General features: G+C 45.0%; 4 protein-coding genes across 6 annotated transcripts; 3 read left to right on the top strand and 1 right to left on the bottom strand.

The window, feature by feature from the left end:
- The first annotated feature begins 162 nt into the window (after positions 1 to 162).
- On the top strand, positions 163 to 10,885 carry Pex1 (peroxin 1). 2 transcript variants are annotated; one of them, XM_017234596.3, is made up of 10 exons: positions 164 to 382; positions 473 to 599; positions 715 to 818; positions 1,255 to 1,369; positions 1,424 to 3,013; positions 3,068 to 3,264; positions 3,328 to 3,669; positions 3,725 to 4,006; positions 10,514 to 10,617; positions 10,675 to 10,885. In XM_017234596.3, the coding sequence occupies exons 1-10, from the start codon at positions 290 to 292 to the stop codon at positions 10,742 to 10,744; spliced, it is 3,024 nt and encodes a 1,007-aa protein (XP_017090085.2). In that variant the 5' UTR covers positions 164 to 289; the 3' UTR covers positions 10,745 to 10,885. The 2 variants fall into 2 exon arrangements, with proteins under 2 accessions (XP_070135820.1, XP_017090085.2); XM_070279719.1 differs by lacking the exons at positions 10,514 to 10,617; positions 10,675 to 10,885 and adding an exon at positions 4,348 to 4,386 and having other exon boundaries at positions 163 to 382.
- On the top strand, positions 4,531 to 10,448 carry btl (breathless). 2 transcript variants are annotated; one of them, XM_017234595.3, is made up of 3 exons: positions 4,531 to 4,761; positions 7,148 to 9,773; positions 9,830 to 10,448. In XM_017234595.3, exons 2-3 carry the CDS (start codon positions 7,194 to 7,196, stop codon positions 10,409 to 10,411), a joined length of 3,162 nt encoding a protein of 1,053 aa, XP_017090084.2. In that variant the 5' UTR covers positions 4,531 to 4,761; positions 7,148 to 7,193; the 3' UTR covers positions 10,412 to 10,448. The 2 variants fall into 2 exon arrangements, with proteins under 2 accessions (XP_017090084.2, XP_070135819.1); XM_070279718.1 differs by having other exon boundaries at positions 4,532 to 4,761; positions 7,167 to 9,773.
- Positions 10,886 to 11,055: 170 nt separating the features above from the next.
- Positions 11,056 to 13,145, top strand: LOC108120618 (arylphorin). The gene is made up of 2 exons (XM_017234360.3): positions 11,056 to 11,303; positions 11,359 to 13,145. Exons 1-2 carry the CDS (start codon positions 11,094 to 11,096, stop codon positions 13,066 to 13,068), a joined length of 1,920 nt encoding a protein of 639 aa, XP_017089849.2. The 5' UTR covers positions 11,056 to 11,093; the 3' UTR covers positions 13,069 to 13,145.
- An 8,578-nt stretch (positions 13,146 to 21,723) lies between these two features.
- Fbp1 (Fat body protein 1) lies at positions 21,724 to 25,104 on the bottom strand. The gene is made up of 2 exons (XM_017234391.3): positions 24,907 to 25,104; positions 21,724 to 24,852 (listed from the first exon to the last, which is right to left on the bottom strand). The coding sequence occupies exons 1-2, from the start codon at positions 24,989 to 24,991 to the stop codon at positions 21,881 to 21,883; spliced, it is 3,057 nt and encodes a 1,018-aa protein (XP_017089880.2). The 5' UTR covers positions 24,992 to 25,104; the 3' UTR covers positions 21,724 to 21,880.
- Positions 25,105 to 26,202: the final 1,098 nt, after the last annotated feature.

Here is a 26,202-nt window from a genome sequence, read left to right as displayed (position 1 = left end):
GCCAAAACAATAAACAGGAGTTTTTATTTTGAAATTTTTTTGAAAATTCAAATCTTACGTTATTACGTAAGCCTAACGATATACGTAACCAAGTGGCAACTCTGTTAAGGGAGATTTCTTACGTCTGCGTATTTAGGTCACACTAATTGAACAGCTGTTTTCACCTGTTGTCTCTTTATCGCGGACAGCTGTTCAAGAGAGCACCTTGCCGCTTGGAGAAAAACAAAATTAAAAATGATTTAAATTTAAACCGGGAAAGCACGCACAACACACTCTCAATCTAGTAGGAATGTTCAAGCGCACATTTAAGGTGGTCTATCGGCCCATCCGCAGCAATTTCGTTCTGCTGCCGGATCAGTACTACGGCGTCGTCTCGACCTATGTAAGTGTCACAAAGTCCAAAATGCTTTGGTAGAGATTAGATACGCTTGGAGGAGATTAATCTGATGGATTACTACATGTCGACTTTTAGGACACCGGTTGCCTGAGCCTCCAGTACAATGGCCGGACCCACTTTGCCTCCTGGGCTCCCAATGCTGGCGGCGGTGGCATCAAGGACACTGAGATCGGGATCAATGCCAGGACGGCCAAGGAGATTGGTGAGTTTTGTTGGCGAATTACTTAATACCACCCGGGACCGTCCACCCACCGGATGTGCATCGATTGCCAATGTGCCGTAATATTGGTTCTAATTTTTGCCAATTCTTGCCATAGGTCTGCACGAGAACGATTTGGTCAAGTGTTCGCTCATCGCTGACGTTCTCAACCTGCGCAGCGTCCACGTCACCCCCGTCTCGTCCAAGGACTGGGAAATCATTGTGAGTGATGGTTTCGCCTGCTTGCCACTTTCAGCTTAAAAATAGACAAGTTAGTTTATATCGGATTATTGGACATGGCGCGGGTGGGCGGGCGGTCGTGCGCTTGTTCTTTATTTATATTGGCCGGCACATTGCCATTGACCCCGCTGCGTCTAATAGAGAAGTGCATAGTTTAGAAGAAAGACATTTTAAGGAAGTCTCAGGCACTTTTCGCAGAAGTTTCAACAGGATTCTCAATTAGGAATAAGATTTCTTGAGAAGATCTGCTTATAGGGAGTCTAAAATCGAATGTTTTTATAATGAATTCCATATGGTTATCGTAGAGTGTCACCTAACAGAAATAGAAATGATATAAATGTCTAAACATACTTGTTTGTTTTTTCCTAAAAAGATATATACTATATACTTTTAACTACAAATATTTTCTTACCTCCAGGAGCTAAGTACGGAGAAGATATCGGGAAGTGTCTTGGAGCAAACTCGCATTGTAAACTCCTCACAGATTCTAATTGTTTGGATAAACAAATCCATGCAAGTGGCCTTGACAGTTGGTAAGATATATAATATATCAATCATATCCATAATAACATCCATTTTCCTTCCAGATCGCCTTAAACCCCACATGAACTATGGAAGAATCGATCACAATACCGAACTGGTTGTAGCCCCAAATCTTTACAAAGGACTGACCAATGGCACCCTCAACGATGACAGCGAGGAGAACACTAAACTGTCCAGGAGCAAGACCAGTGCCCAGGTCAAGGATGAGCTCTCCGACAGGCCAACGGCCTTGAGTCACTCCTCCACGGTGGCCAATGTGAAAAATACCGTGCAGAGCAATATGCGCCAGAGCCATATGGAGCGGCTGAAGAGGGATCTGTGCAGGGAGAGCTCGCGCAGCTTTGAGTTTCGTGTGATCCGTGGGCTGTGGAGGGAAAAGGCCCAGGAGTCGGATGTGTTTGTGAATAGGAAGCATCTGCCGGAGTTTATGGACTTGGAACAGTTCTACTGCATGCACACGGCCGGGGACAAGGACTACTACGTGCGAGTCTGCCCGCTGGATGACGAGGAGGGGGAGGACACGCTGCCCAGCACCATTCATCCATCCATCGAACTGAACGCCAATCTGATGAAGCTACTGGGAGTCAAGGAACTGGAGCGGGTGGTTCTTCGACCAAAGATTACCGTGGCAAACTTTGTGGAGAAAATAGAGCTGTTTGCCCACAGGAAGACCCACTACAAGATCATCGAGAATGCATTTAAGCGGTTCGTGATCGAGCGAACCCAGCACAGGGCGGTGCTCTTCAACCAGGAGGAGGTGGTGCGGCTGGAGGACGATCTGCTTGTCACCGTCGGCATCCTACCAGAGCATTTTCGCTACTGCGTCGTGGACGCTCAGTTCCTCAAGGAGGCCAAGATCTATGCGGCCGATCAGGTGCGTCAGGTGAACGAGATCATCAAGGAACAGCCGCCGGCATCATCCCCGTTGAGCGTCAAGGACCTCATTCGCCTGCCGGAGTACGACAAGATAGTGGACCAGATTGTGAGTGAGCTGCGTATGAATCTTTGCCTCAACTCGGATAACTCTGTCATGCGGCAGTGCAACGTCCTGCTCACTGGCGCCCCGGGCACAGGGAAATCCGTTCTGGTGGAGCGCATTCTGGACCAGTTGTCCCACAAGCCGGACTACTGCTACTTTGACATCTTCTACGGCTCCCGAAGCAAAGGTCGCAAAACCGAGTCCATTCAGAAGGACTTGCGGAACATATTCACCAGCTGCCTGCAGCACGCTCCGGCCATCGTTGTCCTGGAGAACTTGGACGTCCTGGCCCATTCGGCCGGGGAGCAGTCCAGCCAGGATGGCGAGTACTACAACCGCATGGCCGACACCGTCCATCAGCTAATCGTCCAGTACACCACCAACAATGCCATCGCCGTGATCGCCACCGTCAACGAGCTCCAGACCTTGAACAAGCGCCTCAGCTCGCCCAGGGGCAGGCATGTCTTCCAAACAGTGGCCAGGTTGCCCAACCTGGAGCGGGCAGATCGGGAGGTAATCCTGCGGGAGCTCTGCAGCCATATCAGTGTCTCCAAGGACCTGGATCTGGTCAAGTTTTCCAATCTGACGGAGGGCTATCGGAAGTGCGACTTGGTGCAGTTCGTGGAACGGGCTATATTCTATGCCTACCGTATTAGTGAGTCTCTAGATTCTTAATATTATTATTAACTATTAATATTTTATCTTCCAGGCAAGTCGCAGCCCTTGCTTACCAATGAGCAGTTGATTGAATCCCTGGAACACACCAACTCCTACTGCCTGCAGGGCATTCAGAGCAACCAGAAGACCACCAATGATGCGGAAGACAGCGAACTGCGGGTGGAAGAACTGCCGGGTCTGGAGTCCGTGGTGGGGGTTCTTGAAGAGGTGCTAATGTGGCCATCGAGGGTAATAAGAGACACAATTATAGCTACTTTGGTTCCAAATTGTAATACCAATCTCTATCCTTAGTATCCCACCATTTTCAATGCCTCTCCACTTCGAAACCAAGCTGGAGTTCTACTTTATGGACCTCCTGGCACTGGCAAGACCTACCTGGTCTCCCAACTGGCCACTTCGTGGAACCTGCGCATCATTTCCGTCAAGGGACCGGAACTGCTGGCCAAGTACATTGGCCAGAGCGAGGAGAACGTGAGGAACCTGTTCAACAGAGCTCGCAGTGCTCGGCCTTGTGTGCTCTTCTTCGACGAGTTCGACAGCTTGGCTCCGAAGCGAGGCCACGACTCCACTGGAGTTACTGATCGGGTGGTGAACCAGTTGCTCACCGAACTGGATGGTGTGGAGGGACTACAGGTGGGGGTTTCCTAAAAATAGTAGTTGGAGGTTTTCTAAATCTCTTCCACCTTAGGGAGTCACCGTGATAGCCGCCACATCCAGGCCAGAACTATTGGATCCGGCACTCCTCCGATCTGGACGAATCGACCGCCTGGTCGAGTGCCCACTGCCGGATCCCGTGGCGCGTGTGAGGATCTTTGAAGCCCTCAGCTCCACCCTCAATCTGGACGAGTGCGTGGACTTTGATTGGTTTGCAGGACGAACCCCCAACTACACGGGAGCTGACATCCAGAGCATTCTGACCTCGGCGAACATGGCAGCGGTTAAGGAGGCTCTGGCACAATTCGGACATGAGGTGAGTACTTCGTTCCTAACCACCGGAAACGGACCTTGGAGTTGGGTTTGGTTTTGGTTCTTGGTAATCCAAGTCGTTCCCATCATCGGGGCCAACAAGTGCATTTAACTATTTTTGGGGGTAGACTACGTGACTGGCATTTGGATCAGGATCTGGTATCTAGTATCTTGTCTATGGTATCTATGCGGGTCTCCAGATTGCAGAGATTTTAGTTGTTTTCAGATATCAGTCACGTAACGGATATTTCCTTATTGATATGCGATTATTGCGCATGCGCACGTACTGCCACTACACCAGCCAATACAATGGAAACATTTTCTTTTCTTCTTGCATAAATTAAGCCTGCCGGCAAACAAAACAGATAATCAAGAATTTCAACGAGCCAAAGCAACATGTTTAGAATTAACCAAAAAAAAAAAAAAAACAATAAATACAAGAACCTCAAGTACCTCAAGAAATAAAAGAAAGGTACCTGAGAATGTGTTAGAACAGGTAGAGGCGTACTTGGTGTACTCGCACCGAGTCTTACGATAAAATATTGATCCAGGACCCTAAGAAGTCTCATCGTATGGTGGTGTCGTATCGGTTCGGATCGTTTTGGATTCGGCCACGTACGAGAGCCATTGAATAAGTTTTTTTTTTCCGTTCCGATCGTAACTTTCAGTTGTTAGCTCACGTTCAAGCCAATCGGATGTTTACGCTCGACTCCTCCACTCAAGATTGCAGAAATAATTCGAAAAGCTCCACGGACCTCGGTTAGTGCAACGGAAGTGGTCTCTCCCTCGCTCCTTCTGTTATTTGCAACAAAGCGGAAATGCAACCCGTCTGTGCCCTTTTTCTTTTGCCTCTTAAAAAAAAATTAATTAAATTAAAATAAATAAAAATAAAGCAGTTCCCTCTCGGAGTTCAAGATTGACAGTCGCAGTCCCAGTTCCAGAACCGCGAATTATTGTGACAATATTTTTCTTTGGTTTTATTTTATCGGCCCCTCTCCCGACAAATAATAAAGACAAAGAACGTGATTTTTTGGACAAAGATTTTCGGCTGGATTGTGGTATATATAAGAAAAAGAATTATATATCCATTGCGGGTGACAGGCAGCCGTAAAACAAAAATAAAGGGAAACGTACCAGCCAGTTCCCGTCAAATAAATACCAAACTTGTCAAGTGCTTGGAAAATAAACAAATCAAATAAAAGTGAAGAAATGTTTAATAAAATATATAAATCATATATATGAGTAAATGAATTAATTTATAATATATTAAATTTATAAAATAAATCCCAACCAAGTTAAAATGCCATATCTATTATTCAAAAGATACATTCGCTCGGCAATTATTCAAAAGATAAAAAGGTGTTGGCCAAAATGCTTTTGGCCATGTGTGCTACTACCACTTTGGCGGCTTCCCATCTCCCATTGACTAATATTGAATGACTGACGGAATGAAATAAGTAAAAATAATAATAATAATAATAAATACTTCAAATACAGCAATCGACTCGTATTTGGCAAGAAATGCTTTAAAAAAAAGGAATTGAATAAATTAAAACCTGCGACGCGTGTGCATATATATCGGGACTGGAAACAACTACAACAACAACACCAAAGACAACAATTACTAGAAAAACCAACAACAAAAAAAACATTAACAACAACATACTATTGACAATCCAAACGATCGTGGCATGCCTTTCAAACAATTTAATAAATTTCATTAACGGCACAGTGGTTAGGAGATATGTTAGTTAATTGAAGTAAATAACTTAGTTAGTTGACAGTTTAAATTCCAAATATTATAAAAAATAATAGATAATAGATAAAAGATTTAATTTTAATATAATATGAAAATCTTTATTAAATTCCTCCGAAACTGCTAACAATTGAAACTGCAAGCAAGTTTTTGGAAATAACATGATTTCCTAATTGGAAATACCTCTTAGACTTGCTTATCATCTTTAATCGTCGAGCTTGATTAATTCTTGAGTAATTTGTTTGGCAAATATTGCTTAAAGTTATCACTTCCTTTTTTTTACACTTTTTTTTAGAAAACAAAGAAATTATATATTTTTATGGGTTATTATAAAAATTGTTTGATTAATTAATCAAGCCTTTAACTAAAAAGAGCTAAAACCTCAAGGCCAAGTTTATCATTTTAGTTTTTTTTAGATAAAAATAAAGTAATTATTGAAATAAACTTTGTTTAAGAGCATTTCCCAGTCTTCTATAAATTTTATTGTAGATTCTATGGCATCATACTACCCTCCCAGTATTTCTCGATTTGCGGTTGCAATTCTTTAGCACCTTTGGGGTTTTTTTTTGTTTGCTTGACAAACTGCAGGGCGGCAGGTAATTAAAAAAATAACTAAAATGTGTCAAACCACTGTGGCTGAATAGAATTATTTTTTTTTTTGTTAAACAATTTAACCGTCAAGTGGTTTTCTAACTGTTTCTTTTCTTTTCAACTATTTTGGAACAACTTGGTGCTATAGCGACGCATTTGGCCAATGTCGAATATAGCCAAGTTATAATGGTGGGAGTGGGAGTGGGGGTGGAGGCCAGTGGGAAGCCGTGGAGTGGAGTGGGTGGCAGCCAGTGTGGTGTGTCCGGCAATTCAGTGGCTCCGACCACGTCTTCCACCTCATTACTGAAACAAGGCACACCGTCTTCGATGTATTTTTTTTTTGCTGGTGCTGCTTCTCCTTTGGATTTTTGCATATTGGTGCGGACTGACTTGACTTGGCTGTGTGCCGTGTTGGCAATAAAATATTAAACAATAATAATAAATAAATAAAATGACATAGAGTGGCAATCGAAAAAAAGGCACAGATCTTGCAGGGAGGAACGAGAGAGGAGGAGCTTCAAGATTTGGCAATATTTATGAATCTTTAGACAGAGGCGGTTGAAAAAATGGTTTTAAAAAACGATCTTAAAATCTTAGTAAATTAATTGAATATTAGAATTGATTTTAAAATATAAACCTGCAGTCTTTGTTTAACAAAATGATGTATTTTTTATAGAAAAAGCTTAAAATTATAACCTTTTTTGGTTAATTTTTTTCAAAACCTGCTGATAAGCTTTGATAAGCTATTTTTTTGACCGCCACTGTCTAGACATTCACTTGCATTCACATACCATATAGAAACCATATTCCCAACCAGATCCACTCAAGAGAATCCACTTGAGCCATGGCAAAAGTGCTGATCACGCTGATCATGTCGGGGATTGCGCTCGTCTTGGCGGCTCCCGACTTGGGATGCGATCTTGGCCAGCACCGCTGCTCCATCGACGTCACCGCGGAGGGCAATAACCGCCAGTTAGTCCGGCACATACCCTCCGACTTGGACATCACCCTGAAGTGCTATCGACCCTCGGTCCAGTGGTACTACCAGGACGAGTACCAGCTGGCGGGTTACACCATCCAATTGGAGCGAGCCCAACCGAGGCAGTCGGGGATATATAGCTGCCAGGATGCCCAGAAACGTTGGTACAACATATCGCTTACAGTGGGCCATCAGGAGACCGAGGCCATCAACGACATAGCCAGCTTCCCCAAGGTGGACAGCGCCGAGGCGGATGTGGAGTTTCAGCTGCTGAACTCCACCCAGAAATCCCTGGAACTGCAGAAGCCTTTGCCCCCATCTGTGCAGCGTACTGCCGGCACCCTCCTCCATCTGGACTGTTCACCCACCGAGCCCGACGATCTCCGGATGAACATCACCTGGCTGCACAACAACCAGATCCTGGGTGGCCGGGGTCGCATCAAGATGAAACGGTGGACCCTGACCGTGGGTCAGCTGCAGCCGGATGACGCCGGTAGCTATCGCTGTCGACTGTGTGCGGAGCAGGGATGCGTACTTAGCACTGAAACCAAACTGGAAGTGGTAACCCGAAGTCACACTGTGCCCGTGCTGCGTCCAGGATATCCCCACAATATCACAACGGTGATTGAACAGCATGTGAAGATCCCGTGCCTGCTGGAGGACTCCACGCTGGAGCCAAAGATCACGTGGCTGCACAAGAAGCATGTCGATGACATCGAGGATGTGCTGCAGCGCCTGAAGGCCAGCCCATCGCTTCCAAAGGACTTTCAAACGATGGTGGTTCTGAAGGACGAGCCGCAGGTTCTGTCCCTGGGCTATGTCTCCATGGATGATGCCGGCTGGTACATCTGCATAGCGGAGAACGCCCTGGGACGCACAGCGGGTGCCGCCTATCTGGAGCTGCACGAATCGGTGGTGGAGACCACCACCACGACACGAGTGCCGGCAACCAGCAGGGGTAGCACCACAACGGCCACTCCCTCAATAGTGGGCGCCGATCAGGATGCCTACGAGGAAGAGCCTGGAGACGGATCTCGCAATGAGGGCCCACCAGTTTTCCGAAAGGAGCTACAGCGTCTGGAGCACAAGGTGGCCGGGAAGACCATTACGTTGGCCTGTCCCGTTGATCGGCCGGCCAACATCACTTGGACCAAGAACAAGAAGCCTCTTTTCCGCTCCACCGGGGTCTATGTGGAAAAGAAGTGGATCCTTCGCTTCGAGGACGCCACCACCGAAGACTCTGGGAGCTATACCTGCCGCGTGTGCAACGCCTTCGGCTGCATCCACTTTGATTTCAGCGTGAAGATCTTCGAGCGCACCCGCTCCTCGCCCATTATAGTGGTGCCGCTCAACCAGACCGCTCAGGTGAACAGCAGCGTGGTGATGGAGTGCTCCGTCCTGTCCGACCTGCAACCCAACGTCCATTGGATGCGGGTGAAGCCCCGCAACAGGTCGCAGGAACTCGGCGACCTGCAAGTCATGGCACTGAACACCACCGAGGCCACCAATCCCCTGCTGCTGAAGCTGCACAATGTGACCCATGACGACGAGGGCTGGTACACGTGTGTGGCCTCCAACTCCCTGGGACATTCGAACTCCAGTGTCTATTTGCGGGTGGTGGACCATCTGCCCCATTTGGAAGTGTACGCCCTGCTTAGGGCCCATCCTCTGGGCTTCACGGTGGCGGCCATCTCGATTGTGGTTCTGTTTCTGTCGGGGAGCGCCTTTACGGTTTACATGCTGCGTCGCCTTCGCCGGGAGAAGCTACTGAAGCACCGCATCGAAACCGTCCACCAGTGGACCAAGAAGGTCATCATCTACCGGCCGACCAGCGAGGACCAAGGCAGCGCCTGCTGTGCCGGCGACTTACAAATACCCGTCATCCGGATCGAGAAGCAACGCACCACCTTCTCAACCACGGAATCGGGCGCTGATGCCGCCCAGGGCTTCAACGAGTACGAGTTCCCGCTGGACTCCAACTGGGAGATACCGCGCCAGCAGCTCCGGCTGGGCTCCATTCTGGGCGAGGGAGCCTTCGGGCGGGTGGTGATGGCCGAGGCTGAGGGCATGCCCCGAAGCCCCCATCCCGCCGAGACTATTGTGGCCGTCAAGATGGTCAAGGAGGAGCACACGGACGCGGATATGGCCAGTCTGGTGCGAGAAATGGAGGTGATGAAGATGATCGGCAAGCATATCAACATCATCAACCTCCTGGGCTGCTGCACCCAAGGCGGCCCGCTCTGGGTCATAGTGGAGTACGCCCCGCACGGCAATCTGAAGGACTTCCTCAAGCAAAACCGACCAGGAGCGCCACAGCGCAGGAGCGACAGTGACGGCTACCTGGACGACAAGCCCCTGCTGCCCTTCCAGCAGCTGGGCGAGAAGGAGCTAACCAAGTTCGCCTTCCAGATCGCCCGCGGCATGGAGTACCTGGCCTCGCGACGGGTAGGTTTCCTCACAGATCTTGTCCGAAGAGAAGACTTAGTTTTAATTATTTCCAGTGCATCCATCGCGATCTGGCAGCTCGTAATGTCTTGGTCAGCGATGGCTACGTGATGAAAATCGCAGACTTTGGACTGGCCCGAGACATCCAGGACACGGAGTACTATCGAAAGAACACCAACGGCCGGCTGCCCATCAAGTGGATGGCTCCGGAATCGCTGCAGGAGAAGAAGTACGATTCACAAAGCGATGTCTGGAGCTATGGAGTGCTGCTGTGGGAGATCATGACCTACGGAGAGCAACCGTATCCGCACATCCTGTCCGCCGAGGAGCTCTACAGCTACCTGATAACGGGCCAGCGAATGGAGAAGCCGCCCAAGTGCTCGCTCAACATTTATGTGGTGATGCGACAGTGCTGGCACTTCGAGTCCTGCGCCCGACCCACATTCGCGGAGCTGGTCGAGAGCTTTGATGGGATACTGCAGCAGGCCAGTAGCAATCCGAACGATGCCTATCTGGACCTCTCCATGCCCATGCTGGAGACACCGCCCTCGTCGGGGGACGAGGACGAGGGCTCCGATACCGAAACATTCCGAGAGACTTCTCCCCTTAGATACCAATATACGTATAAGTTTAATTAAATTATTTTAATTAATATATATTATAATATAATAATATAATAATTATATTATTATTTTAATAATAATATAAAAATCACTAATCTCTTAATCCTTCCATCGCAGAAATTGCCAAAGAAAATTTCGGTGAAGCAAAAGCACCTGATCGAGTCCTTCCATTCAACCCGGCCATCGCTCAGTGCCTCCGATGTGGCCAAATATCACAAAACGTAAGTTATAATTAAATATTTATTATCTATAAATTAAATTAATTAATTTCATTGTAGATATGCACGCTTTACCAACAAGGAGAAAGGCTCCCGGGAGTTTGTGGCCAAGAGGGCCACTTTGGCTTAAAGACAAAGACTTAATTAGCTTAGAATTATTATTTTTAAATCGCACTTTGTATCTTTGCACTGACAACGGCAATGTCTTTGGTTTTTGTACATTTCATAATTATTTTTGTTGAGATAATAAAAAACGAATTTGTTTGAATAATTGTGTTGAGTTTTAAAAGAGAGGACTAGCTCTGGTTCTTCTTAAGAGATAATTGAATGAACTCTTATCTGGAAACAGAACACAATCTGTGGCTTTGAATATTATATTTTATATAATATATCATGTTTATTTATAAAAAATACTTTGTTCAGTTTACTGCGAGATGTTAAGATCGACATTTGTGTGTTTTGGTTTTCTCCTCTGGGGAATGGCTACCAAGGGCTATGGAGATCGCTGGATTCTCCCATTCCTGCGTAGGAATCTTGAGAGATCTGAGATGGCTATAGAACCCACAGAGTGGCAGGGACGACAACGATTCCTTCTGAATCTGCTACTCCAAGTCCACAAGCCCCTGCTTCATGAGGATCTGATAGAAATGGGAAGTCAACTTAACGAAGATCCGAGGGAGTACGAAGAAGTAAGTCAGATTAAGTCTAATATAATCTGAATCTAAAATAATATTTCCCATCAAGGGCTCCTGGCCAAAGGTAAAGGATTTTCTGGAGAGCGTTCATGGAAATAAAATCCCTCGCCCCTTTGCCATCTTCAGCCAATTGGACGAGGAGATGCCCCAGTTGCTTTTGGGAGTATATCACTTTCTGTCTCTGGCCAAGGACTGGTCGTCCTTTCAGCGAAATGCCTGCTTTGCCAGGATTCACTTTCATCCAGTGCTCTATGTCAATGCCCTGCAGATGGCGATGAGCAAGAGAAAGGATACCCAGGATCTGAGATTGCCGGCCATGTATGAGGTGCTGCCGCAGCTGTATTTTGAGAAGGAGGTGATCCTGGCGGCCCAGGAAGTAGCCTGGCATCAACTGACGCCAGTTCGGCTGGTGACTCCCAAACGACGATGGAAGGACATCCTTCTGGGACCTGCTCGCATATCCCTGCCCCCTAACGAGGAAGCCTTGTCGCCAGATCCTTTGGTGATCGACAACAGTAGGAAGATGGCCCATGTGAGTTTGGATCTGGAACTGAACTCCTACTGGAATAGTCTCATAAATCGCCTGGTTCTGACCACTGAAGAGGAGAAACAGCGGGCGAAGGAAAACATCATCATAGATGGCGATCGCTTAGTGGCCTTTCGAGGACCTCAAGATGAAGTCGATTTTCGTAGGAAGCTTGTGATGATAACCAATCCTGGATTCCTCTACAGTCTCCAGCAATTTATGAGTGTCTTGTCTCTGGAAGATCTTGCCACTGGGGAAAAATCAATGGAAATCATTGATCCACCCCTGGTAACCACTGGAGGAGTTCCCTATAAATCCACAAACTTGGATATAGATGCTATTGAAAGTGTTTTAGATTTGACCATACAGGACCTTAAGAGTCAGATTGATAGTGCCATCAAATGGAATGATAATGAATCTGAGAAGGTTATTATAGCCAATCGGGTTATAAGTAATAACTATCTCCAGACTTGCCGGCAATTGAGCTTGGCCATTAATGGTTACAGGTTAAATGAGCCAAGTATGTTATCCCTGGCCACCGCTAATCTAAGAGATCCAATCTACAGATCCTTGCTGAATCGATTGAATCAGTTATTAGTCTCCTTCGAAAAGATAAACACGCCCTCCGAAGGGGATTACAATCCATATAACCCAGAAATAACCGATGTTGACGTGGGCTACCTCTCCACATTTGAGGAAACCTTCGACACCGATCTCATCAATCTGATTGACCAGCAGCTTCTTCAATCTCGGCGAAATAATTTGCAGTTCCTGCGACGTCATCTGGTGGCCCGGCAAAGGCGCCTTAATCATGATCCTTTCGACATCAACCTGGATATTACATCTCCTGCAGAAATGACCCTCCAGTTGGTAGTATATCTAACTCTTCCAAATGAAAGTAGAGAGTCGGGCTTCCAACTACACACCACCTCGTGCTCCTTGAAGAAGGGTTTCAATAAAATCCATCTTCACTTTCCAACGGCCTTGAAGGAACCCTCCCTAAGTGAACTCTATGAGGCAGAGTATCCTAAAACACAAAGAGACAAATCCATACGTTTTCCCGCACATCTTCAATTGCCCAGAGGAACTATCGAAGGTCTCCCACTCCAAATGGTGGTGGAACTGGCAGCAAGGACTTCCCTTGAGCAGGAGTTCAGTGATGTGTCTGCCCCCGTCCTTGCGAAAACTATGAAGGATGTGCTAATCTTCCATCAACAGACCCAAAACTATTAAGCGATAATATATGCTAAAATGTCTAAACTCTTAATTGAGTTTTAGTTTTGTGGAGAAAGGCATATGTTTGTTGAAAATAAAGGTAAAGGCACTTCCCCCTTTAAAGTAAATGTAAAATTTAAAATTATTAAATCACAAGTCTCTGAAAATAAATCAATTATCAAGTAATTAGCTATATTTTCAACTTGAATATTTCTAATTTCTTTGGCAAGGAATATACAACATCCTGGCACCCTGGCACATCCTTTCTGGTGGGGGGAAATCAAATAAAACGACTGACAAAATGGGACACAAACTGTGAGACATCCCCAGCTCAAAAATGAAACTTGAAAACGCACCAAAACGGTTTATTATACGAATACGATGACAACAAAAAGGCATAATAGTAAAATTAAATGTGTCTATTATGCCGGGCCAATACAATGCACACATAAAACCGCACTCACACCCACAAGGCAGGCCAAACAGGAGCCTTGAAATCACAAATGCACTGAGAAAAATTATAGGACTAATAGAATTTAATTTAAATAGGTACAAAAATATAAGTTTGCAAAAAAATGAAGTATTTAAGGTTCTTTTTTCGATTGGAAATCTTAGAAGTATGGTCTTAACAAATAGTTAGAGGAGGGCCATTTATGAATTATATTTTTTTAAAAACCAGGCTATTAATAGTATTTATAAGAAAAAGGTCCAATGTATTGAAATTTAGAATCAAAAATTATAAAATATGGAGGGATATACTTTTAAGGAAGATACATACGACTCTTAAAGATAATTCCCCAGGTTACAAATAATTTAGACAAGTCATAGCTAAAAATGAATAAATCCCTTGATTTCAAGGAATATCTTTTATAACAACTATTTATCCCATATTTTTATTTCAAGGAATATCCTTTATAAGGACTATTTATCTCCGTGTAACCGATGGCAACATTTGGCTGGCAAGAAACATTCAAGGAAGGATGTCTTGCTTAGGCGGTTGCACAGTATTTGAAGTGCTACCATAGGATGTCGAGGATGTGAAGGATGTGGATGTGGATGTGGATGTGGCTGGTTTGTCAGTGGCACATTCGCATAAAAACAAATGCACACAATGCCAACTGCTACCAACCAACAACGGCAACAATCCCATTCAATTCCCCTTAACAAAACGCCGAGAAAAAGAAGAGACAGGAATTGTCGTCATCAACTAGAATGCCTCTCATCTGTGTGTGTGAGTTTGGGTCCTGGAATGGAAATGGAGTCGTCCTGGGCGTGTTTGTTCCTAGATAAGCGCAATAATATGCACGTATTTTACGGCAACTTACACCCACACACCACCCCCACACACCACCACCCAACAAAAATAAATTCCCCCGCCTTTGGTTAGCCTCGAAAATTTTCTAAGAACGCGCCAAAATTTAAATGCGAATTGTTTTCACTTTGTTGGCAGCGTCGCTTTGCCTAATTGACTTTGTGTTTGGGTGTTTTTTTTCCAGCCCCCCAAAAAAACATAAAAAATAATGTAATAATGGATAAAAAAAGGCAAACTGAATAGACGACAATCAGCAGTTGCTTTCTTGGCCTTTCTTTTCAGTTTCCAGTTTGTTTGCCTTCTAATTTGCGTGTGGTTTATCAAATAGAATAAAAAATGGAATGGAAATGGAAATCCCCTCTCTCCTTGCCAAAATCCCCGCAATTAAAATGGAGAAAAAAAAAGAAAAGTTATTCTTTACTTTGAAAGCTTATTAATTTGGCAATTGTTATGGCCAGTAGGAGAATTTGGGGCTTAGGATGAGGCTTAAGCGGAATGCTTTTTGGATTCTGATGATTCGGTAATCTGGGGAGGGAAAGAAACATATATAAAGTATTATAAATATATCTATTATAAAGATAAGGGGTTTTTTGGAATGTTTGTTATATAAAACTATGAAAGAAAAATATGTATTTTAAGATATTCAAATTGTACAAACCTATAATAGGAGACATGATAGAAGTCATCATACTATAATAATTATAACCTTTTCTTTTAAAATTTAAATAATATTTTTGCCAAATTGAGACCTTTAATATTCCGGCATCGTCCATCTTGGCCATTTTCAGGCTTTCTGCCATCTCTTGTGGCCTTCTATGGGTATTGTGTTTCATTTCCGTTTTCATTATTATTTGTGGCTGTCCGACTTTGACTTGAATTCCGATTCCCCGCCTGCAAGAAGGCGAGGTCCTCACATCCTCGTCCCTGTTGTTGTCTCCACTGGCCCTTTTTTTCTTATATTATTTTTTTTATTATTATTCCCGGGGCATGAGGCATCTATGGGGGCATGAAACGAAGAACAACGTCAACGACGATGGCAACTTCCTGCTATCGTGCTAATTTCCGTTCCTTTATCTTGACACAATGGTGCGCATTAAAAGTGAGATGGCGGGCAGGACTATGGTTGGAAGGGTGAATCCAAAAATTCTGTTGCAGCTTCATGACCACTGCGTTTTGTATTTCCGCCCCCCAATATCTAGGATGGTTATACCCCGCCAACTCCCCAAACTTTGTAGCCATATTAGCAGCCATTTTTGTTTTGGTTTTGTCAACCCACCGAAACGAAGGAGCCATTTGAAATTTTTGGGGGTGGCTTTTAGGAGAATGCCACCAGCCCTAGCTAGCTCCATCTCCCTCTACTCTCTATGCCACATGCCACATTCAAAAATTTGCATTCAGCAACAATATGAAGAAAATATTGATAAATGCCCGCCATTAAACGCGATTAACAATTTGAATTATGTGGCAAAGCCAAATTTTATTGCCACAACAATTCTATGGCCAAACAAATGGCATCATTATTAAAATGTATATACAGAGGCCATAATTTCCGTGGATTATTTAAGCGCAGCATAGAATCGCACAGCATTTAAAACAACATTTTTGAATACTTTTCCGCGGACACGCGGACACGTTCAAAAATCTGTGAATGCAATTGCGCGAATACCGAAAATTATTGGCAATTGTTTGGCCCACCATTCAGTTTGAGTTCCAGTTCCAGCTATAGCTACAACAAATAGCCACAAAAAGCCTTTGGAGACTTAATGCAATTTTAGTCTAAACAGTTGCCATCAAAATTTTCAATGAATTGCATCAATTGCCGGTTCATTGTTGCCACAGTCCCTCAATACAAATTTTCCTTTTTATTTTTTTTTATTTTTGTACCCACTGCTGTTGTTATTCTATTTGCAATCGAGGGGGCGTGGCATGCTGCACACGCCCTAATCTAGATGGAGCGGGAGATGGGCCAGGGTGGTGGCAGGGTGGCATGGTGGGTGTGGTAGGCAGAGGGCGGTTTGTGTAGCAAAATAATTGCAGCGCACGTGTCAAAAATATTCAAAAAGGCTTAAGAGGGATTGTGTTTTGGGATTCTATGGGATTGAAGAGTTGGAGGATTTATTCTATTTTTTTGAGTTGGTTGGGAATTGCAGTATGGACTTTTGTGGACTTTCCCCTTCTATGGAATATTTTTATTATTTCTTTAGCGTTTCTTGTGTTGTGTCCAACTGATTGCATAAATTGTTTCGGAATTTAATCAAGTTGATGGTAAAAGTTCTTTTATGATGGACAAATATGAGGTCCTGCGGTGGGAATGCACTGAGAAAAAGTTTATTTTGTGGGTATAGGACCTTTTGGGAAGGTATTACCTGGCAAAAATCGCTCTTACTGGTTTTAAAATTGTTAAAAAAAAAATTATACAGTATCTTTAAGCTGGAGAAGTTAGTCAAAAATTAAGAAATAGTTTCTTTTATCCCTTTTCTGTAATCACGATTTATTTTTATTTTAAAAAATACATCAACCTTTATATAATAAAATTAATATTTTCTTAAAATCCTTTTAATTCTTTAAATCTAAAAAAAACCTCTAATGTTAGTGTACTTTATTAGCTTTTATAACTTTGTCTCGCACAAAAAAAGTATAGGTTTTTTTTGTGAGCTTGTCGACCATCCTGGAATTTGTTTTGATTTGCTGCAAATTTGCCCTGGCATTGTGGCCAATTCCTCTAAGTATGTCTATATGCCTGACTCTGACTCTGACCCTGGCCCGGGCCGCTTTATTACTTTTTGCTGTCGCCTCTGGCTTCCTGGGAGTTCAAGGGTGGTGTGATAGAGACCCCTCGGGGGTGAGTTGTCCTACGAGTGGGCATTGTTTACATTGTTGTGGTGTGAATAGCAAATAAGCCACAACCAATTCAAGGCAAATCCCATTTTTATAGCATACTTACTGCCGCATCTCCTTACTGCCGCTTAACCCCACACTCACCCATATAGAGCCGTAAATAAACATAATATAGAGCCTGGAATACCCGCCCATAAATTAATTCTAATTGCAGTTCATAGAGCCAGCGCAGCACAAAATTTTATTCTCCACATTTTCACACCTCATTAGTTGGCGAAATCTGATAAAAAAAGAAGATGGAGGGGGAATCACAAAAAAAAAAATGTGTTTTAATAGAAATGCTGGGTGAAATGCACTTACCGCTGCAATCTGTGGCCACAAAATCAATTTGCGTTTAAAATATACAATTTTCAAACGGATGAGGAAAGAAGGTCCTTGCATGCTGGAAATAGAAATTAAATGGCTTTCGTGTCTGTGGCTGCAAATTGATTGATTTTGCTGTGACAGCAGCGGTAATTGAAAATATTTTTGTTAACTATTAGTTTTTCCATCGGAATCTGTCAAGTCAAAGTGGGGAATAAGCACAGCCACCAAGCCCTCCCCCCACCAAAAAAAATCATCCTTTCAACCTGTGTCCGCGTCCCATCCGGTTTCCGTAATCTCTCCACCATCTCACAGGATCCGGATCTTCCTGTTGGGTTGAGGTGTGTGGTATTTTTGGAGGGGTTACCAATTTTTGATACCCTATTTATTAAGTTCTCTGCATATATGTACATATATATTTATTATATATTTTTCCTTAATGATTTCATTTTAATTTTTTAATATTTAGATTATTACTTCTTTGATACCCTGCATTCCTGTGGGTATTATACTGTCTTGTTGCTCTGTGTAAAAATTTTTTTAATCCCACTCGAAGGAAAGCCTCAAGAAAGGACTCCTTTCTCTCCCGTGCTTATCAAGCGATGCGCCAAAGCGTGTCAGTTAAGATGGTGGGTAGTTGGGGGCTTATAAAGGCCCTGTGAATACTTTTCAATCATACAAAACCCGAAGAGGAGTGACGGGGGAAAAAATCCCATTGACAATGCAACGCATGAATGTTATTTCTTTCCAATTTTTTTTTTTTAATTCACAAACAAATTGAATAGACCAGAGATGGAGAAGAATACAAGACGATTGCTATATAGATCCTCTCACCTATATATGGTATGTATATATTTGTTCAGTACCAATTGGCGTTGGCTATCCCAGGGACCCATCCCCCAGACCGTAGCGCTCCATTAGCCTTTGTGTGCGACTCGCGTATATCACATTTCCGTTTGTTAGAAATTTTTTGTGTTGCGTACATCTGCATGAATGGCGCAAAAGTTTTCTGCTCAACTTGATAGCTCTGCGAAAATGTTTATTGTACATTTATGAATGCTGGCCGGGGGAGGGTGAGGAAGGGTTTTCCGCTCTACTGTTGATTTGGGAGGCAGCTCACGCCTTCACCCTTCCGACCAATATTTTCCACACGTCTTCCCAGGAAAAAGGTGGCCAAGAGCATTGATTTTAGAACTAGCAAGTGTCTGATATTTTTTTGTGAAGTCTTTGCTCATGTCTTTAGTAATTTATTAAAGTATACCCACACCTATTAGTCTGCGAGAAACCCCTTCGGAAATACCGGAAAAAACAGACCTTCAGCTAATTCCTCTCACCATTCATGCGAATATTTGGCAGTTTCCCTTCACCACTCGAGAGCTCAACTAACTGCGAAATTGTTTGGCAGCCACAAAAAGAACTCGGCTCGGAGAAAAGGATCCAAAGGACCATCAGAGGACACGGCAGAGAGATAAGGCTGCCAACTTGTTTGCTTAATAAATAAACTTTATATTCATAACTGAAAAAGTTTTCGCCAAGATGGAAGGCAAAGCTGTGCCATTTCCATTTCCCTTGGCGAAACAAACGTGGCCGCTAATTTGCGTGCCACAAACTTTTCGCGCTGAATAGTATGCTACTGAATTTTTGGCGAGGGGAGCATGAGAAGTTTGGTAGGCGCGCCAAAACTACGCGACGGAATTTCCGTGGCAGAACATAAATTATACGAGCATTTCCTACTCCTTCGGCTCCACCTCCTCCAAGACACTATCTTTTTGCCAAGAGCTCTAGCTCGCTAATCGTAAAAGTTTTTGGGTTTTCTGGATTACAGCCACCTTCAAACGATAAACTTACGGCTTAAATACCCTTTGACCCCACACAGCCTCTGTCTGATTAACGCGAAATAATTACTTTTGCATTAAGCGCCTGCCTAATAGCTCGTGTAATTCCCCACCTTCACTTAACAATCCCCTAATCAGCTCATCAGACAAAAAATAAACAATATTTTCAACCTACAAAATGCAAAAGTGTAGAATGGAAAAAAATACAAAATAAAAGTGGAGGCTGGTTGGCTGGAAAATGTAATGAAATGTACGAGAAAACCACTCGAAGATAATGAAAGTGCATTGAGGCGGCAGAGTTCTGGGGAAACAGTATCAGGTCGAGTGCGAAAATTTTTCCATTATGCTACGTGCCACATTTTGTGCCCCTCGAAAAGAAACAACAGAAAAGGTTGAAAGTTACTGAGGAAACGAATAAAAAACTACCTTTTTTAGAGGATTTTTTTAAAATATTTCTATAGTTTGAAGGATATATATAATTATTTTAAGGATTTAAGAAATGATACCCTCTTTGATAGGGATTTAAGAAAACTTACTGCATTTTAAGATTATATGTTTTAATTAATTTTAAAGCTTATAACAGATTAGTTCTTTAAGGGGAGGGTAAGGTCAAATCATGCGAAAAAAGCCATGTTTTTGTGATTTTTTTCCTGACGACACAGTTAAAATTTATTTATTCAACCAACGGTATATTAAAGTATGACATTAGAAGAATGTTTAATAAAATTTTTACAAAAAAATATTTAAAAATATGGCAATGGTAGCAGTTGTCCGGACGTGTCGCCAAAAAAAGTTGAATTGCGGTGCCCCTCATAACTCGGTGCTGGATCATTTGTAATCAAAAAATGAAAATTCATTCGTTAGATAATAGTTCGCCCCAGGTAACGCTGTAAAGGTTTTTTGAAAATTGCAATTTTTTAATTTTTTCGGAGACTTTGAAGTGAAAAACTCAATTTTTTTTGGGAAAAAATCGGTTAATTTGTCATTGCAAAATCAAAACTATGAACAAAAAAAAAAAAAACTCGACAGCGTTACCTCGTAAAAAATGTCCAGAAATAGTGTTTAAAATTTCAAAAGGATCGGTGCAGTAGTTTTGAAGTTATGAGGGGCACCGACTTTGAAAACGTGAGTTGTGGGAATAACGCTTTAAAGTTTTAAACAAAACAAAATCCAGTGTAAAATGTTTGCAAGCAACTTCGTCAATAACTAATAACTTCGTCAATTTTGCTTTAATTGACTTGAAATTTTGACACAATATTCTTCAGATATTATGCATTCAATTTAAAAAATAAAAAAAAAAGGGGGAAAAAAAAAATTTAATACCTTACCCTCCCCTTAAGAAATATATTTTATGGAAATAATAAGATATAGCCTCTTCCAGGGTATTAATCCAGGAGTAGGAACTTGCCCTACTGCTGCATCCTGCCTGGCTGGAAAAAATGCAACGTTTAAAAGCCTGCGGTGAAATGTCTGCTGTTCTTTGGTTGGCCCATTGCCTTCACTCTCATCCTCCCTCACCTTTACCTGTGAATCCTGGCTAGATGAGAAAACGATTCTATAAAGGCCATAACCACATACATACATATATAGCTATATAGTGGGGTTAACAGCAACCGGATCCGTTGTGGACCCAAGCCAACCAGTGACAACGTGACTCGACAACGGAAAGTGTGATTATATTTTCATTTTCAATTTTTTACGGCCAATTAATTTGGCAATTGACGCTTCGCTGGGCGTCTGCGCTTTGCAGGATACACCTATACAGGACTATATATATATATATATATTCATCAGACATATATACCAGATATGCGGATGTGCATACCGGGTCGTTGTGGCAAATTGAGTTGTGTGGCAAGAATAAGAAAAGTCTATTATAGTGCCAGGATGGGTTGCCTGCCAGCTATTCGTTCCTGGCATTGTCTGGCCATCCATAGAACCATTGTTTGGGGGCGTGGCACTTGGCTGTAATCCCCCCACCACTCGCTGGTGCAGCTCCCCACTCTGATCCTGGGGCGTCGATGGACATGCAATTTGCATTGAAATTGTTTTTCGAAATTAGAAAAGCCAGTCAGGTGGACGAGAATGTGGTCTGGTTGGAGGGATCCAGAAAAGTGGCAATTTCCCAAAATGACAAACTAGAGGCTGGAAGGGGTTTTAAATGGCCTGGCTAAAAGGATCAATTGTTGTGAGGCAGGTTGGTTTTGGAGTTAAATAAAATAGGGGGAATGATAACTACATCCTTTTTTAGTAAATAATTCTTTTAAAAAAAGCTAAATATTAAAAACCCTTTTAATTTTAATGCTTTAAATGCACTGCTTCCAATGACTTTAATAATATGTATACTTTTAAGGATATAAGGATATACAACATTTCTCTACAAATTCATTTAAATTCGTTAAACTAAAACTAAGATTTGTTCGGGATCTTCGGATATTTCAGGAGGGAGCGGCTGGTATGTCGATTAAGGGGGTTTCGGGGCTTAGTTCTCCTGGACGATGACCACATCCTGGAGCTGGATATTGGGCAGCTGCAGCAGTGCCTGCTCGTTGACGATTCGACGGTCCAGAGGATAGCCTAGAGGGCGGATGTCCTGCAGGGAAGCCTGGCCAATGCCAATGCTGATTTCAGGCTCGATCATGCGTTCCTCCATCTCGATAACTGGGGAGACCACCACCAGGATCTGCATAGGAAGTCCTTCTGGGCGACCACGAGGCAGAAGCAGATGCTGTGGGAAGCGGCCATTCTCACCGACCAGTTCCTGAACACCCAGTTCCTGTTGGCCCCTCAGTTGGAGCATCACGCGGCGGTAGATCTCGGCCAGGGGAGTCACATCCCGGGTGGTCCAGAGAATGTCCATGGATCGCTGCTGGATGCGGTTGCGTCCCATCTGGAGGCGCACATTCTGGGAATCCAGGAGCACAAAGTCACGGCGACGGTCCTCGAGGCTGTCCTGCTGCTGGCCGGGTCCTAAGAAGACACGGATGATGGCATCCTGGTCGCGTTCCGAGCTGATGTCCATGTCGATGGTGAAGGGCTGGTTGTTCAGACGACGCTGGCGACCCACAATGACTTGATCGCCCTCGACCAGGTTGCTGATGTCCATGTCGTGCTCCTCGATGCGAGTCCTAAGCTTGTCCACGCGCACATCGTTGATGGTGACGCCGCGCATCTCCAGCTGCTCCTGGCGGTAGGCGCCGAGGATCTCCTCTCGCTGACGGTCCACGATCCTCACAATACGGCGGAGCACGTGCTGCACCAGAGGGTCACTGAGGCGCACACTCAGTCCGGAGCGGTCCACTTGTTGGTTGTTGTCCTGCACCAACTGGCGCACAATATCGAGGATTCCAACCTGGCCAAGGCGACCCAACAGAACGTCGGCCATCAGAGACTCAACCTGGCGCTGCTCCTCGACTTGTCCCCTCAGAGTATTCATGTTCATCTGGTCCAACACCTGGCCAATGGCCATCTGGAGGCGCTGCTCAATGCGGCCAATCCTCTCCAGCATTTCGCGGCCACGGACGGAGTCGATGCTGATCTGGTTCATTCGGAGGGCATAGCGCTCGGACTGCGACAGGCGGGGATTGTTGATCCACTGGGACTGCTGCTCCTGCATCTGACCCTGGGCGATGTTCTCCTGGTTGAGGCGGGCCACCAGCTGGCGGAGAGTGTGCAGGAGGATCTCATTGCGGCGGGTGTCCTGGCGGCGGCGGAGAGAGGTCTGGAGGCTGCGACGGCTACGAATTCCAGTCCTGCGCTCCCTGATATCATCGACATCCTCATCATCATCGTTGTTGTTATCATCATCATCCTCGTTCCTCTGACGCTGCTCGCGGTTCCTCTTGAGCATCTCCAGGATCTCGTCATCGCTCATCAAGGCGAGGCGGTTGTCGCTGCGGATGAGCTTAAGGATGTCCTCGTCCTGAATCAGGCGTCCGCCGAGAACACGACGACCCTCGCCGATGGAGTTGATTCTGCGGGGAATGATCCTTTGCTGCTGTTGCTCCGTGTCCTGGTTGAGGCGACGTCGGTTAATGTGGACCAGTCGCTCATCATCGCGGCTCACACTCTCCAGCTGGTCAACAAGGCGTTCCTGGCCCTGCTGGCCCAGTTGGCGACTGCGTCCCTGCCACTGCCTCTGCATCATCTCGTCCTCGTCTTCGTCCTGTCGGCGCTGGCCTTGCTGCTTCTGACGTCTCATCTGCCATCTGGTCTGACGCATCTGCTCCTCATCCTCCTGCTCCTGGCCAACACGACGTCCCTCGCTGAGGCGGTCTCCTCGCACAAGTCCCCTCCAACGTGGCTGAACCTGCTCCTGCTCCTGATCCTGTTCCTGCTCCTGAAGACGACGACGGTTGATGTGGAGAAGACGGCCGCTGTTCACACTGGAAGTGGGCAATCCACGGACTCCTCCCATGCGAATGCCTCCCTGGCCGATGTCACGCTCCAGCTGGACGCGTCCCATGCGGATGTCATCGTCGCGGTCCTCATCACGTCGCAGGATGCGCTCGAAACGATCACGCTGGTTGCCCATCATGGTCTCGTCCTGCTCCTGTTGCTGTTGCTCCTGGAGGCGACGACGGTTCACACGCAGCAGACGGCTGGTGTCCATGTTCTGAACTAGTTCCCTGTCCTGCTGTCCAATGCGGCTGATCCATTGATCCTGGTCGCGCAGTCGCTGCACTTGCTCCTCCCTCTGGTCCTGGGTCTGCTCCTGCATGGCCAGCTCCTGGATGAGATTCTGCACAAAGTTTCGCAGGGCAATGTCGTCGGTGAGAAGCGAGGTACCCTCGATCTGTCCCGCGGTCTCAGCACTGACCACCACTCGCTTCTGGCCGAGATTGGTCTGGCGGTTCCTCAGAGCCTGCTGCTGCTTGATAAGGGCCATCTGCATGTGCAAATCCCGCCAGGGCATGAGGATGCTCATGATGGGGTTCATGGCGCGCTGGCGCACATTGACAATGTCCATCAGAGAAGGACGCTGGCTCTGTCCACGCACTCCCTGGATCACCTGCTCATTCAAGTACAGCTCGGGTAACAGCTCCTGGACGGCGGGCATAATCAGGTTCTGGGTGTCTTCACGATCCCGGATGGCCAGGGCCAAGGCGTTGACCAGGAGCACGGGGTTGATGTTGCGGCGCAGGTAGACCACGTTCCGGCTGAGGGTGTCAAAGTCCTGGGCGCGGACAAGGAGACGGTAGATGCCGCGCAGCTGTTGCACATCCTCGGGCTGGGCCACCGAGTACACCTGGTGCTCATCCAGGAGGCGACGCTGCCTGTCCAGATCGATCACCTCCTGCATGTCCTCATCGATGCCGCCGCGGTACCTCTGGCTGTCCACTATCAGTCCTTGGTCCAGCTGGATGAGCTCGTTCTGCTGCAGGGGCTGGCGGATGTTCCGGACAATGTCCAGAATGAATTTCTGGCGTTGCAAGTCCTCCTGGGACATGCGATCTAGGGGGAGGCGAGAATAAGGGGTGATGTTCGGTTTATCTAAACTGATTTTACCCTGAATCCGTTGGGGATTCACGGAAATCCTTCCAGCAGCCACAAGGCCAACGGCGCAGGCCACCAGCAGTAGAATCCTGTTCATTTTGCTGGCTTCTCTAAAAAGATCCTTGATCCTGGGACTGATTGGATGTGCTTATGGAACTGATTGGATTGCTAAATCACAGACCAGCAGGCAACTGCATACTCCATCCAATGCGATGCTGGTTTTTATAGCAAAAGTCCCCATCGCACCTCGTAGGCCTATCTCGTTCGGGTTGAATGCCTTTTGGCACGGGGGCTAAAAAATATGTTTATCAGTTTCAGAATTCGCCCATTCATTATGCAATTAAGATGCAAATATTGTTGTTTGGCTGCTGTTTGCCGTCACAGATTGTTCCCGAAGCCACCAGCTTATGACTATTGGTGGATCGGACTAATTCCAACGAGGGCTTGTGACCCTCGATCTCATCTCAACTGAGTGCATTGATCCTTCCATCCTGGTTGCTGATTGATCTCCTGACTTTGTTTGCCATCAGTGTTTGCTGGTGGAATATATATTTGATTAACTTTGCATTGGTTTGAAGTGCATTCTTAAATACTTATTAATAATATTCCTAATTTCTAAACATTTTATTATAAACATAAAGACACTGATAAGAACAAGGAAGCCCAAAGAATCAGAGCATGGAAAAATTTCACTGATAAGACTTAGAAATTAAAAACATAAAATTATGATGGGAATGACCTGTCTCAGCAATTTGTCGGATGACTAATTAGCTAATCATATGTTTTGATTATTATTTCTCAACATACTCTAACTTAAAGTCTAACCTTCTCTAAAATCTCTAAATAGAAACCAAATGTCAAAGGTCTTCAAACCCTTCAAATGAAGGCCACGTAGCATTCGGCTGCCTCATTGTTCCCAGTGAGTGAGTGATTGGCGATTGTGAAAGGATAAAGGATGCGTCAGTGGCGCTGTTGTGCCAGGATGGATGCAGGATGAGCATTGCGATGCGGGTGAGTCGATGCAATTTTTCTATTCACATTTAAATTGGCAATTCGTTTGTCCGTGGCTTTTGTGTTCGCCAAACGATTTTTGCAGTGTCCTTTTTTTTCTGGCGGGGTTGCGACAATTTTGCAACGTGCCTGGCATGCAACGGAAGCTAAAAGCGCTACGTGGGTGGCCCGGAGTTGTGTTTTGGGTTACACTTAAAAAAAAGTAGTCTAAGCTACAAGAAATGTATGTAGTATAGAGTCTTGGCTAGCCCTTGAAAGTCTAGAAAGTCTTGTGGTCTGAGGTCTTGAGGTTCATAT

The sequence above is a fragment of the Drosophila bipectinata genome, chromosome 3L (genome assembly GCF_030179905.1).
Source record: "Drosophila bipectinata strain 14024-0381.07 chromosome 3L, DbipHiC1v2, whole genome shotgun sequence".
Taxonomy (NCBI): Eukaryota; Metazoa; Arthropoda; class Insecta; order Diptera; family Drosophilidae; genus Drosophila; species Drosophila bipectinata.
This window is presented reverse-complemented; position numbering and strand designations above follow the sequence as displayed.

Coding starts and splice junctions, on each gene's coding strand:
- btl (XM_017234595.3), top strand. CDS start 7,194: ATGGCAAAAGTGCTGATCACGCTGATCATGTCGGGGATTGCGCTCGTC. Junction 9,774..9,829: donor AGTACCTGGCCTCGCGACGG/GTAGGTTTCCTC, acceptor AATTATTTCCAG/TGCATCCATCGCGATCTGGC.
- Fbp1 (XM_017234391.3), bottom strand. CDS start 24,991: ATGAACAGGATTCTACTGCTGGTGGCCTGCGCCGTTGGCCTTGTGGCT. Junction 24,853..24,906: donor GAATCCCCAACGGATTCAGG/GTAAAATCAGTT, acceptor GCCTCCCCCTAG/ATCGCATGTCCCAGGAGGAC.
- Pex1 (XM_017234596.3), top strand. CDS start 290: ATGTTCAAGCGCACATTTAAGGTGGTCTATCGGCCCATCCGCAGCAAT. Junction 383..472: donor ACGGCGTCGTCTCGACCTAT/GTAAGTGTCACA, acceptor GTCGACTTTTAG/GACACCGGTTGCCTGAGCCT. Junction 3,670..3,724: donor ATGGTGTGGAGGGACTACAG/GTGGGGGTTTCC, acceptor CTTCCACCTTAG/GGAGTCACCGTGATAGCCGC.
- LOC108120618 (XM_017234360.3), top strand. CDS start 11,094: ATGGCTACCAAGGGCTATGGAGATCGCTGGATTCTCCCATTCCTGCGT. Junction 11,304..11,358: donor ATCCGAGGGAGTACGAAGAA/GTAAGTCAGATT, acceptor TTTCCCATCAAG/GGCTCCTGGCCAAAGGTAAA.